We start from the raw sequence: 12,038 nt of genomic DNA on the forward strand, positions 1-12,038 counted from the left end.
TTCCTAACTATAAATATGTCAGTGAAATACTGTACTTTACCTAGAAATGATAAAATGTGCATGTCATGTGAATGCACGCGTGTCATGTCACATTTGTTTCTTGGTAAAGATTGTCTCGTGATATCCGCGTTACGGAAAACAAAGTCGCTATCATGTATTAAGAAAAGCATCAAATTGCAGGTAAAAAAATTCTAAGAAAAGCGGCCGGGGTAATATTATTATATATCACAACCTCAGCCAGAGAAACGTAGGTCTTATGCCACACTGACTTTCATCATGAAGTGAACAGTTAAATTATTTTGCAAGAGAAATTCGTCAAGAAAACAGGAAGTTGACGAAGCTTGCTAGACATCGTTTGTTATGGGCTTTCAAATGAAACGAGATGTGAGAATGTATGTATGAGAGAGGTAAAATTGTGGGAAGAATAAACCTTATATTAAGGTCATAACTTTAGAGAATAGAGGAAATGAGAAAAAAAGCAGATGAACAAACCAATACAGCTAGGCCTGAAATTCGCGGAATTTGCAATATTAATATACTAGAGAACTTTTGAATGTAGCGTTTTTACTACAGCAAACTAATCGTAAAATTTCAGAGGCAATGTTTAGACTATCGCCATGTATTAAAATAAAAAAATCAAACAGTGAAAATAAATTTAAATCGCAACGAATCGACATACGCAGTACTTATGGATTGAGTTTATTTATAAATATAATACCTTTATAAAAGTGAATAATTCATATAAGAATATTGATATATACTTCATTTTCATTGAGTTTATTGATGAATATTATCAAACCTATAAATAACAATACGAAACATACCAGAAGCATGTTGGTATATATTAAACCCATACTGCATACTGCCATAGTAACACAGCTTATAATCTATCTAACAAACGTTGCCCTATTGAAAAACATAAAATCCTAAACTTGGTCTACAGATGTTATCATATCCACCATCAAAATACCTTTCTAACACAGGCCATGGTCGATGATAGACGACTACAAACTCTTCACACCCCTCGTAGATATAACAAATGACTGATAGAAACGCTAACTCCTTTAACAGGTATTTAACTCCTTCATCTAAATCAATCGCAGCATCACTGCCTTCTGGCATGCTTCTTTCACGACCATGTTTCATAGAGACCAGAGCAAGTTGTGTAGATTCCTTGACATCTTTTTGAAATTGATCATTAACTTCATACAAATGCTTCACGTATTTTAACGCATCAACGTAGTGGCTTGAACTCTCGACATCACGAACCCAGTTGATGTATTCGACTGAATCATCCTGCATTTCACATGAGCGGATTGCTTCTTCACATTTATTTCGAAGACGTTTTGCTTTCACTCTGGCAGATTTTTCCGGATTTTTGCTGCCAATAGCTCTGCAGTTATGCTCATTTATTTTATCCACCAGAATGAGCATGATCTTAAACAATTAAACGGAGTAAAAGTTAAACTTGCAGTTGTCTAAATGGCATCTTTATTTTCATGGTTGATTAAAATATATATTCTCACCTTGTCATTTGAATTATCTCTCGCAAATTCCAGCATTCTCACCAAATTTTCAATTTTATAGAAAAACGGGTTTCCTGGACTAATTCCTAACATAATTCGTCGTCTATTTTCCAAATACGTTCGACCATTTTTTATGGCTTGTGATTCCTGCATTTTCCTCGAGAAATATATGTTAACAGCAAGGAGAGTTAAGTGTATGTAGTTTCTGGTCGTGGATTGATGTGTTTCTAACCACTCCTCCAAACAGCCTCAAATATCATGTGAGATAATGCATGACCTATCTTCATTGCCAAAATCCATATTTCCTGGTAACTTATTCCATACGATCATATTACCTCAACAAAGAGTTGCGAAATCGCCCACTTCAACTTGATTTATCAGAAATCATTTCTTAGGAAAGCATTTGTTAAGCGCGGATTGAACTTCCTGTCCTGAGCAATTAAATATTCTCATTATTGTTTCTTTGAACCAGAAAGAACCAGAATATTAGCATGGCAGAACTAAATCGTCAGGCCGCTACTGATAACACCTGTCGCAAGGCAGAATTATTAAAAATTGAACAAAATATGTAAAGGATTAAAATTCGTGAAGTGTAGATAAATTACGTAATTCGCTCTCAAAAGAAATATTATTGAAATCAACGTTAAGCTCCCCCCGCACCCCCTCACCATGCAGTTACCAGGAAATACTTTGATAATATTTGAAGATTTCTATGGAATATAAAGTCATGTGAATTCTTCTTAATCAAGCGAGGCGATAATATTGATTCGTTCTGCATTTCAACTTCATATTTTATTATTTATTGAAGAAGACAGGCTTTTAAAACATGGAGAACGTTGCTTATTCAATCATCACTACGATAATGTTAACTTTTCTTGCGGTTCCATTTCTAAATAGGATATTGAAAGTAAGTAGTTGTGAATTATTTTCGCGCGATAGAAATTATTTAATAAACCAGTCTTTCATCTCTCTACGTTTCACTGACTTTGAAGGCCCGTTTAGTCTCACAAACCCCGCAAAACACAGACAGCTTAGGACAGTGAATGTCACAGCTTAGGACAGTGAAAGTCACAGGAGATGCCTCGCGCCATCACTGCTCACAGTCTCACACGATCAACACAAGAAGCTTTCACTTCATTTCAAAGCTTGCGCTGAAAGTTCTGAGAATCAAAGCCTCCGGAAAATGAACTCTTATCTTGTTTTATAGTTTATGAAACACATATTTGCATGTTTAATATTGTATAGTTATTGTTGGTGATGTTTCGAGTTCCTTGGCGAAACCAAGCTGGGGAACGAATGCCAGGAGAACTGCCAAAGTTGCCATTTGGTCATTTCAATGAAGTGAATTTCTTTGGTCGAGATCTTTCGAGAAAACATGGAGCAATATATTTTATCTGGCATTGCCTCACGCCTGTTGTGTACGTCATATGCTTTTAACATTTTTATGCTGGTAATAAAGATGATATCCAATAAATAAACGCTGTGCTTCATTTAGCCGTACCTCGTGAAGACACAATCTGTTGCTCTATAATCTTAAATGAGATAATTACCATAATATATGATATACAAATTCTTCTTTTACAGAATAATATCAGATGCTAAAGCTATTCGAACGTTCTATACAGATCATTATTCTCACGAGCGTGAAAGTGATATGACTTGTTTAGGGGCTGTGTTCAAGGGAATCCTTGGACGTTGCTTGGCAACAAGCCATGGTAGAGATGACGTAAGAAGATGCAGAGGCCCATTTGAGAAGTATTTTTCAGCTTCAGCCACAGCTAATCATATGAGGTTAATTGGAAAAGAATGTCAGGCGTTTATGAATACATTGCCAGTAGGAGTACCCATAGATTTGAAGGCAAGCAGGCTAGAAGACATCACTCTTCGAGTTGTCACGCATGTCGTTTATGGAAAAGAAGTTCTTGAGAAGTATTTCGAAAAAATTGTAGAACTTCAGCATCATCTTCTGAAAACACTTAGTTTGATAAATGTTGGCACAACACGATTACCATTTTACTCCAAACTTCCCAATTCAACTAATTATAGAGCAGCATGTTTCAACCAAGAATGGACGAAATTTAACCGTTTTTTGTTTGGCTTGTTTGAAGAAGGAAAGATAAGCGGTGAGGATGGGCTGTTTTTTGAAACAATGGCACTGCTTAAGACTCGTGCGTTAGACATTGAAGAGGAAGAGGTGAGTAAAATAAGAAATATAGGAATAGAGATTAATGTTTCAGTCATGTCCCAGTGCGGCAGTATCGCAATGTTGTGTTTCCTTTGCAGTTATTGCATTCAATTGATGAAATTCTGTTGCTGAATATTGATGTGAGTTTTGCAGCAACATCATTCGCGCTCTCAGATCTCGCTAGATATCAGGACATTCAAACAAAACTCCGAGCACAGATTGATGACGTATTACAAGGCTGTGAGTCGAGCAGCTGTGAAGACCTGGACAAGAAACTACCGTATCTGGAAATGGTTTTGAAAGAAAGTGCTCGCCTACATCCTGCACTAGCTCTTTCCCTTCCAGAGAAGACAGTAAAGAGTGTCACTGATTTAGGAGGTTATCAAATATCTCAAGGGGTGAGAAACTCTTAGAAAGTAAAAGGCATTGAGAAAGAAGACATTACCGATACTTTTAATAATCATTATTTGTCTTACAGACTCCAGTATGTGTCGACACTTACTCTCTAAACTACTCACCAACCTACTGGAACGATCCAGAAGAATTTAACCCTGAGAGGTTTTCCACTGGTCGTCAACGAGTACCTGGATCATTCTTTCAGTTTGGAATGGGTCCTAGAAAGTGTCTAGGCTATCGCTTTGCTTTGGCTATCACCCGGGTCGTTGTCGTCTCATTTCTACAAAATTTTCAACTGCGCTTGAGCGAGAATACAAGTTATGAAAAGGTAAAGAAGTCAGGATTGGTATTTTTCGCACCATACATAAGTCCTGATATTGTCTTAGAAAGACGAGAGACTGTGGATGTGGATTACCTGAGTAAAGATGGACTTAAATGAACAATAATAATAATAACAAAACGATAATAATAGTAAAACTTAATCCATGATTTTATGTTGTCTCGTAATGACATAAGGCAGTTCTAGTCTTTGCGTTTATATTAATTATATCATATTTTATCTAGTAATAATCATAATCACTAGAAACAATAAATATTGCTACAATATCTTTCTATTATTTGTTCACCACATTTTTTTATCCTTCGACACCGTGTCAGTTGTTGCTGGAGAAAATTAATATTTCGTTCTTTTTCTTAATCAAACCTTTACCGTTTTTCTGGTTTCCAATTAGGGTCGAAATGACTTTCAATTTCTGACCAAACTTTGTAGTAATTTTTGTCCAGTTTCTCTGATGTTTCCGCAGCCCATTTTGTAACAGCCAAACTTAAACACGACTCAAACATAAAAGCCTTAAAGACCAAAGAAAAAACGGGAACAATGAGTGTTTGGTTATTACTACACGATAAAGCACAACACAGAGAATTCTCGTGAATAGTCAAATACAGACCATCGTGCCATCAGCGACCCTCTCAGGCTTCAGTTCCTCAACAGTGGACGCTTTCTCAAAACACTGTTTATCAGGACCATGAGGCGTCATCATACTGTGTAAACTAGCACCACCCGGTGCAAAACCTTCCTCCTAAAATGTACTGCAGTTATACCCTTGTTTTCAGAACAACATCATGCAGGGAACAGGGACAAACTCGGTTTCAGCAAGTTTACCTTCGCTTCGTAGTTTCCAAATATGAGACCCATAAATTCACTCATGCAGTTTCCTAAGAGTACAACAGCGATTTCACGGTTATGTGAATAAGATGTACCATGCACCGAAATAAACAATTAACACCAACCTCAAACTTTAAGTCAGCGAAGGTTTTAAAAGCGAAAGAGTCAGCTTACTTACGATGATAATATGGCGGTCTAAACGTGTGTTCAGCAACACCCCAGCGAGGGGGAAATATGACAAAATCAGCAATTGCCACACCAGGTTTCACACTGGGACAAGTTAACACGGTAAAGATAGATGGATCCTAGTTGAAAAAGCTTGCTTAGATAACGCTGTTACACAAACCACGAGTGTAGCTCGTGTATGAAGATTTCGAGTTGATTAGGAAACATACATAGGAACCTACCGCATGATCAAAAGAAACAGAATTAATAACCATAAAGTTAGCAAGATCATATTTATAAGGCACGTAATTTCCAAACCAGGCCACCACATCGAACGGGGAATGACCCTAAAACAAGTCAGAAGATTGTTTGATATCACATCTGAAGTTTTTAAGAAAGAATAAAGAAGCAAATACTCAGGGATTGCCCATTGTATAGTTACCTGTTTGGCAGAAAAAAGAGATCCCTGAAACTTGTTAATGACAGTGTATCCATCAGGAGGACGACGATCTTCAAAACACGCTACTGGTGTGAGAAAATCGCGAGGGTTGGCCAGTCCATTTGCACCTGACATTAAAAAATGAATTGGTTTTTGAGGCAGGTAATATTATAGAAAATAAATATGAAATTAATTAGTAAATACATTACCAATAGGTCCTAAATTAGGAAGTTGAAAATGAGCATTAAAAACCTCCAGAATATAACCACGAGATGGTTCAGTGACGTCAACACTGAAGCGCATTCCTTGCTGAAAAATTAAAGAAGAATAAACAAGGAGAAAAGAAATGACAGGTTTATTCAAATAATGATATATACGTACACAGATGACACATATTTCATTTGGTTTCACCAACAATTTCCCAAACTCTGTTGTGATGTTTAATGACCCTTGCTGTGGAACTACAAAGTAAAGAAATACTATTTTACAAAGTATTCAATACTTTTCACAAACCTCTAAAGAACTTCATCCTATGTTCAGACTCTATTGAATAATAAATAAAATACATCACTAAAATATAATAATAAATATCAAATTGCACTTGCCAATGAGAAAGTCACCATCTGAATTATACATACATCTAAAAAGGTAAACAAATTTAGCAGGTAAGAGTAAAAGAGAGCATTTCAAGTGCAATGCATGAAAACTTACCTGTCCTTCATTGATTTATCACATGAATAGATATGAATAACAGCTCCATTTCGCACTTTTGGATCTCCTGCTCCACAAATTGTTTTCAAACCCTTTAAATAAAGTGCAAAAAAAAATTAGAATATCATTTGTTGTAATAATGTAAATGAGAAAGTACCTCAACAAAGTCTGCAGAACAGTCCTTGGTAGGAAGATCAAAGGGTTTCCATCGAAACTATAAAAGAACATTGCAAAATATATGGATGAAAATTTTTTTGTGTGATATATTGTAGAAACCATCAAGATTTTAGTTAGAACAATATAGAAATTCTCCAAAGTCTTGTTGGAAAATAAGTGGAAGTCAAGTTATGCATTGATTCTGCTCATATTTGGCCTCAAATTTTATGTGTTTATGACTTTATATGAATTATTGTAAAAATTGTTTCTTTTCTCAAAATAATTTGACTTTTTATTGGGAAGGTGCAAGACTTCTGGGGAAGGTAGAAAGGTATTCCTATGTGATGTGTGTACCTTGCCTTAAAAACCAAGCATTAATTATGAAAACATAAGAAGCCTCATATATGGCCATAGTTTGCAATGAGCCAAGAATGTTTAATATATGATTATACCTGATTAGGGTTGGGTGGATATTTTGTCCAGTCATTGGTGAAATACTCCACAGCAAATGTCTGAAATGGTTCATGAACAGCAGATGGTCGGATACGATATAACCAGCTGAAACAATTGAAATAAATGTCAGCCAATATGTAAGTGAATTAGTGAAATGAACATTTTAAGTAACAGAAAAACGTACCTTCGCTTATTTGTATCTCTGGGACAAGTAAATGCAGACCCTGAAAGTTGCTCAGCATACAAACCATAAGAGCATTTTTGAGGGCTATTCTAAGAGAAATTTTAGTATTTAAAAATATTTAATAACGAGAACTGCTCGGATTAAAACCTTATTAAAACCTCACACTACTTCGTGACTATATTACAAATGTATTTCATGCTTAAAGAACAGTGAAAGCCACGAACAAAGGATTGCATTTTAAAATCCCACTGGGAAAATATTGTAAATAAAAAAAATGTATATTACGTGTAATCTTGCACAACTCATTACAATATACAATCACAATGAAAGCACTCACCTGTCCCTTCGGTAGCGCGTTTTCTAGCGCTTCTGATGAAAATTCATTGCCAAACCCTGCCTGGTACTATGAAAATAAAACAGCTCAATATAACTACAGAAATTACAGAATTACAGGAATATAAACTGAGAAAGAGAAAGCACAACATACCTCGGGCTGCGCCATATTTACGATGAGAATCTACGTGTAGCAATTTCAATCAGAAATTTGATTGGTCAATAAACGATACACCCCCCATCAAACCCATCCAGTGGGGTGGTGGGCTGCGCAACTCGAGGGAAGAAATAACGGAAAATATTTAGAAAATCCATCGAGTTTCCTCTTACTTATGTATCAAGAAATATTTAGAAAACCCATCGAGTTTGCTCTGTGCAAAAAATATGTATCAAGAAATATTTAGAATAGAAAACCCATCGAGTTTGCTCGGTGCAAAAAAGATGTATCAAGAAATATTTAGAATAGAAAACCCATCTTCCTTTCTATCTTCCTTTCTATCTTCCTTCTAATTGAAGCATATTAACGTAGCGAAATGGTAAAAATACAAGAGATAGATATGCTTACAACCACATAGATATTTTGTAAATATATTTGTGATATATAAAATAGCGTCTATAGTATATTATACTTCCACGAAAGTGTGAAGAAAATCTTCTGACAACTTCAGAGAGGCCTGACGATTATGTTTGCAGTTTGCTTTCTCGAGACCATAAACCTGGTCAGGTTTATTTCTGATCCAAACTACATTCCTGTACAAATTCTTTCGAACATTCACCAAATTATACCTAGCAGCGAGATATCATGGTTTTATTGCTTCTTTTTTCTTGTTTTTGTCTGTCTTCTCGTTCCCGCTACACTGAAGAGATAGCAATATTGACATATATTAATATATTATATACAGTTGTAACATTTTGGATTTATGCATGTATAATCAATGCGCATGGATCTTGTTAACAAACAATAGAATTTAGTATGGTAGACAGAAAAAGAAGCAGGAGTTGAACTTATTTGCAATACGAGGTAGTGTTTTTAACTAACCTGACACAAAGGTGGCATGTCTTCTTACAATTAAAGCGTTTCTCTGCCAAATCAGGGCTATCACTACATAAGCCATGCATCTCATATTTCCAACAATCTGGGTCAAGATCAACACAATCCCCATAAGAAAAGCCAGGACCTGGAATTTTGGAACAATATTAAAGAAGAATTTCCAGTTATATAACCGCACGACGGTGTGCACGTAAAAAACCCAAGGCAATTTACTACATTCATTTATTTACCCACCTCTCTCAGCTCTATCAAATTTATATTCAGGCAATGTATTTTGCAACAAAACATTCAACTTTTCTAGTGATTCTGCGCCAAGATTGTTCCTACTTGGTGTCACAACCTTCAAAAGACTGGGCCCACTTCGAGTTGCGTGTTTGGTATCTCCATCCAACAAGTTCTTCGACTTTAGTTCCTCGATCGTTTGTTTATCCAACATATTAGAGATATTCGAGTCATCTTTGTTCTCAAAGTTTTCACTATCGCCATAATCCTTGTATTTGTATTCCGGAGACATTTTTTCTAACACTTTGTTTTGTTCTTGTTCGCCACTAGGAAGAATCACTTTAACTTTCCTCATTTGCTTTGGATGAAAACGTTTAGTGCCACCTGCGTGGAAAATAGATAAATGCTACATTTAAATTCTGCAAGACTAAAAAGTCACTGAAAAATTTTTCTGCACTTGCTGTGTGATTGTATGTTAGCAATAAAATATATATTATAAACTAGCATGGTGATAGTAATAAGTCACAATAAAACTATAAATATTTATCGATCTTGATTTCAAATGAAAATTATTAAATTAGATACATAGTTCAAAATTCTGACCTGCAGAGCGCTGATGGACCATGGCTATTACGTTGATAAACTCCACGCAAAATAAAACAAAAAATATCTTCATCGCAGCGGCTACCTCTGAACGTGTTCACAAATGCCGTATCGATATCGAATATTTAGAAGTCTTGTCAAAAGGATAGAATCATAAAAGCAGTTAAGAGTCTATCATTTTCTCCTGCACGGCAGGTACACGATTCTTGTTAACTGTTCTGTAGCGAAAAGTGCTGAACCGTATCAAGAAAGTAAACTTTTAGATTTCGCTTCGAAATCTGCTTTGATTGAATTGTTTAAAAAACAAAAAATTCTGGAATGACTGAAATAACGTGATGGCAAGGAATAAAAAAATATTTTATTGTTCGCTTTTTGTCTTATGCTTGTCTTATCTTTTGGTATCTGTCATTAGCACCGGTAAATTGATACATTGACGCATAAAAAAAATTAAAATATATATATTATATATAAACTATAAATACATAGACAGACCCGATGTTCGGAACAGATTGTTGAATTAGAGGTAAGCCAGATTATGACGTATTTATTGATGTGTAATTTGGTTTAGATACGATTCATCCCATTGATCTGATGTTTCTTATTGATGGCTCAATAAATGCCGGAGAAGATAACTTCAACAAGCAGTTAACATTTGTCAGAAAGCTTTGCAATAGGTTGGTAAATGTAACACAATTTCATAATTATCTGGTTGCAATGTTGCTATCATTCATTCAGTAGTTACATACTTAAACATGTCTGGAACACAAACCTGGAGAGTTATGGTTGCAGTTCACTAAAATTCCTCTCCAAAATTACGATAATACAAAGGAACGTAACTATACCTTCCGTTAAGGTTTCCAATCACGAAGAATGGTGTCCACGTCGGTCTAGGAGTTATCTCAGACGATGGTTTGGTGGCGTTCAATCTGAAAGAAAACACAGATAATTCTAGTGTGAATGCAGCCATTGATAAACTAACATACCCCGGGGGAGCCTCAAACCTTGGAAAGGCAATCGCAAAAACTAGAGGATGGATCCTGAAGCCGAGTGGTCGGAAGAACGTACCAAAGATTTTGGTTGTTCTGTTTAAAGGTTCAACTACATTAAACAATGCAGAATGTAGCATTGGATGCACCAGAAATAACGCTTGATACATGTTCGGTAAAGGTGTATTTGGTTTATTTTAATTTCAAGGTACAACATCAGATGATATCAAAACCCCGTCAGCTCAAATTCAAGAAGATGGAGTTAAGATAATATCAATAGGAGTCGAGGCAGATCGTATTCAGGCTAATACTATATCATCAATAGTTATGTTTGAAAATTTGGTGGAGTTTCTCTATGATACCGAGGAAAAACTGAACAACGTTGTGAATATCATTAATGAAGGTTTGTGACTTTATGATGGGATGACTTTTACTGAGCTAACAACCGCGCTTTAGTCAAATAGTTTTTCCAATAGCTTCAGGAGTTCATACAGGAGTTATTACCGAGGACTTGGATGAAATAAATGGTGGAAGAATAAATCTAAATAATAATCTACATGGTGATTCTCGGCAGAAAGCCGCAACTATCGGAGGACTGACGAATAATGAGGATACAACAAGCGTTCTAGGTGAAATGATTAAAACATTCAACAGTTTAAACATTCAACATTTACACTGTTGAGAACGAAGTGCTTTTTACTTTAGAACCAGTAGACATTGTTTTCCTCATTGACGGCTCAGAAAACGTGGGAAAAGACGAATTTGAAAATGAACTAAAATTCCTTCAACATTTTGTTAAAAAGTTCCCCATTTCTGAAGCAACGACTCGGATAGCGCTCGGGACAATCACGGATGACGGTCGTGTTGACTTCGATTTTTCAAACAAACAGAACGCACGCACAATACAAAAGCGTCTACGACTAGTGACGTATCCTGCGGGCAGAATGTACGCTGGTAAAGCTTTAAAGAGAGTACACGATGAAATATTTAAAACCTACACGAGATCAGTAGCACAGGTATTTTACTTTTTACTGACAGTCCAGAGTAAGTTTATCTGGCAAAACACAAAAGACGCATCAGGTTTAACAGGTTTCAGTCAAATTATTATCATCATTTATTCATCAGGTTCTCGTTATGATCATGAAAGAAAGATCTTTGGACGACGTAAAGTATATTGCAGCAGATATGAGAGAAGAAGGAATCAAAATAATTGCAATTGGTTTGAACAAAATTCACAAGGACACTGACGCAGTGTCGTCAATATCGATATTTAAGGACGGAGCAAGAGGATTGATTTCTGATACGAAGATTGCAAAATATTTGTACGAAACTATAAAAAAACAGGCAAACAACAGGGTATAACAAAATACCTTGAATATAAAATATTCACTTAGTAAAACAACAGCGGGGGAATTAAATATTTCATGGTCAGGACGGTGTGTCTAGTGTAATTCAAGACAGTG

The 12,038-nt window shown here is 35.8% G+C and overlaps 4 protein-coding genes across 7 annotated transcripts; 2 read left to right on the forward strand and 2 right to left on the reverse strand.

Annotated features, from left to right (window-relative positions):
- Position 1: 1 nt before the first annotated feature.
- Positions 2-4,569, forward strand: LOC114534845 (cytochrome P450 monooxygenase tcpC-like). Of its 3 annotated transcripts, none has more exons than XM_028556338.1 (6): positions 1,661-1,720; positions 2,342-2,433; positions 2,772-2,944; positions 3,111-3,720; positions 3,810-4,109; positions 4,190-4,569. In XM_028556338.1, exons 2-6 carry the CDS (start codon positions 2,353-2,355, stop codon positions 4,544-4,546), a joined length of 1,521 nt encoding a protein of 506 aa, XP_028412139.1. In that variant the 5' UTR covers positions 1,661-1,720; positions 2,342-2,352; the 3' UTR covers positions 4,547-4,569. The 3 variants fall into 3 exon arrangements, with proteins under 3 accessions (XP_028412122.1, XP_028412139.1, XP_028412130.1); XM_028556329.1 differs by having other exon boundaries at positions 1,662-1,720; positions 2,338-2,433; XM_028556321.1 differs by lacking the exons at positions 1,661-1,720; positions 2,342-2,433 and adding an exon at positions 2-180.
- LOC114534939 lies at positions 797-1,693 on the reverse strand. Its single transcript, XM_028556375.1, has 2 exons — positions 1,527-1,693; positions 797-1,437 (listed from the first exon to the last, which is right to left on the reverse strand). The coding sequence occupies exons 1-2, from the start codon at positions 1,677-1,679 to the stop codon at positions 907-909; spliced, it is 684 nt and encodes a 227-aa protein (XP_028412176.1). The 5' UTR covers positions 1,680-1,693; the 3' UTR covers positions 797-906.
- Positions 4,570-4,723: 154 nt separating the features above from the next.
- On the reverse strand, positions 4,724-9,679 carry LOC114534875 (homogentisate 1,2-dioxygenase-like). Its single transcript, XM_028556354.1, has 18 exons — positions 9,590-9,679; positions 8,999-9,370; positions 8,753-8,891; positions 7,868-8,570; positions 7,718-7,783; positions 7,381-7,469; positions 7,196-7,301; positions 6,745-6,801; positions 6,588-6,679; positions 6,482-6,516; positions 6,258-6,337; positions 6,086-6,185; positions 5,880-6,004; positions 5,680-5,784; positions 5,451-5,577; positions 5,270-5,322; positions 5,055-5,186; positions 4,724-4,956 (listed from the first exon to the last, which is right to left on the reverse strand). The coding sequence occupies exons 4-18, from the start codon at positions 7,880-7,882 to the stop codon at positions 4,813-4,815; spliced, it is 1,326 nt and encodes a 441-aa protein (XP_028412155.1). The 5' UTR covers positions 7,883-8,570; positions 8,753-8,891; positions 8,999-9,370; positions 9,590-9,679; the 3' UTR covers positions 4,724-4,812.
- Positions 9,680-9,739: 60 nt separating this feature from the next.
- LOC114534885 (cochlin-like) lies at positions 9,740-12,015 on the forward strand. 2 transcript variants are annotated; one of them, XM_028556369.1, is made up of 7 exons: positions 9,740-9,784; positions 10,158-10,263; positions 10,443-10,681; positions 10,784-10,978; positions 11,052-11,204; positions 11,281-11,591; positions 11,701-12,014. In XM_028556369.1, exons 2-7 carry the CDS (start codon positions 10,181-10,183, stop codon positions 11,935-11,937), a joined length of 1,218 nt encoding a protein of 405 aa, XP_028412170.1. In that variant the 5' UTR covers positions 9,740-9,784; positions 10,158-10,180; the 3' UTR covers positions 11,938-12,014. The 2 variants fall into 2 exon arrangements, with proteins under 2 accessions (XP_028412170.1, XP_028412165.1); XM_028556364.1 differs by lacking the exon at positions 9,740-9,784 and adding an exon at positions 9,903-10,006 and having other exon boundaries at positions 11,701-12,015.
- The last annotated feature ends 23 nt before the right edge of the window (positions 12,016-12,038 follow it).

This window comes from Dendronephthya gigantea, unplaced genomic scaffold, assembly GCF_004324835.1.
Source record: "Dendronephthya gigantea isolate DGI-Jeju-01 unplaced genomic scaffold, DenGig_1.0 000002F, whole genome shotgun sequence".
In the NCBI taxonomy this organism is placed as follows: Eukaryota; Metazoa; Cnidaria; class Anthozoa; order Malacalcyonacea; family Nephtheidae; genus Dendronephthya; species Dendronephthya gigantea.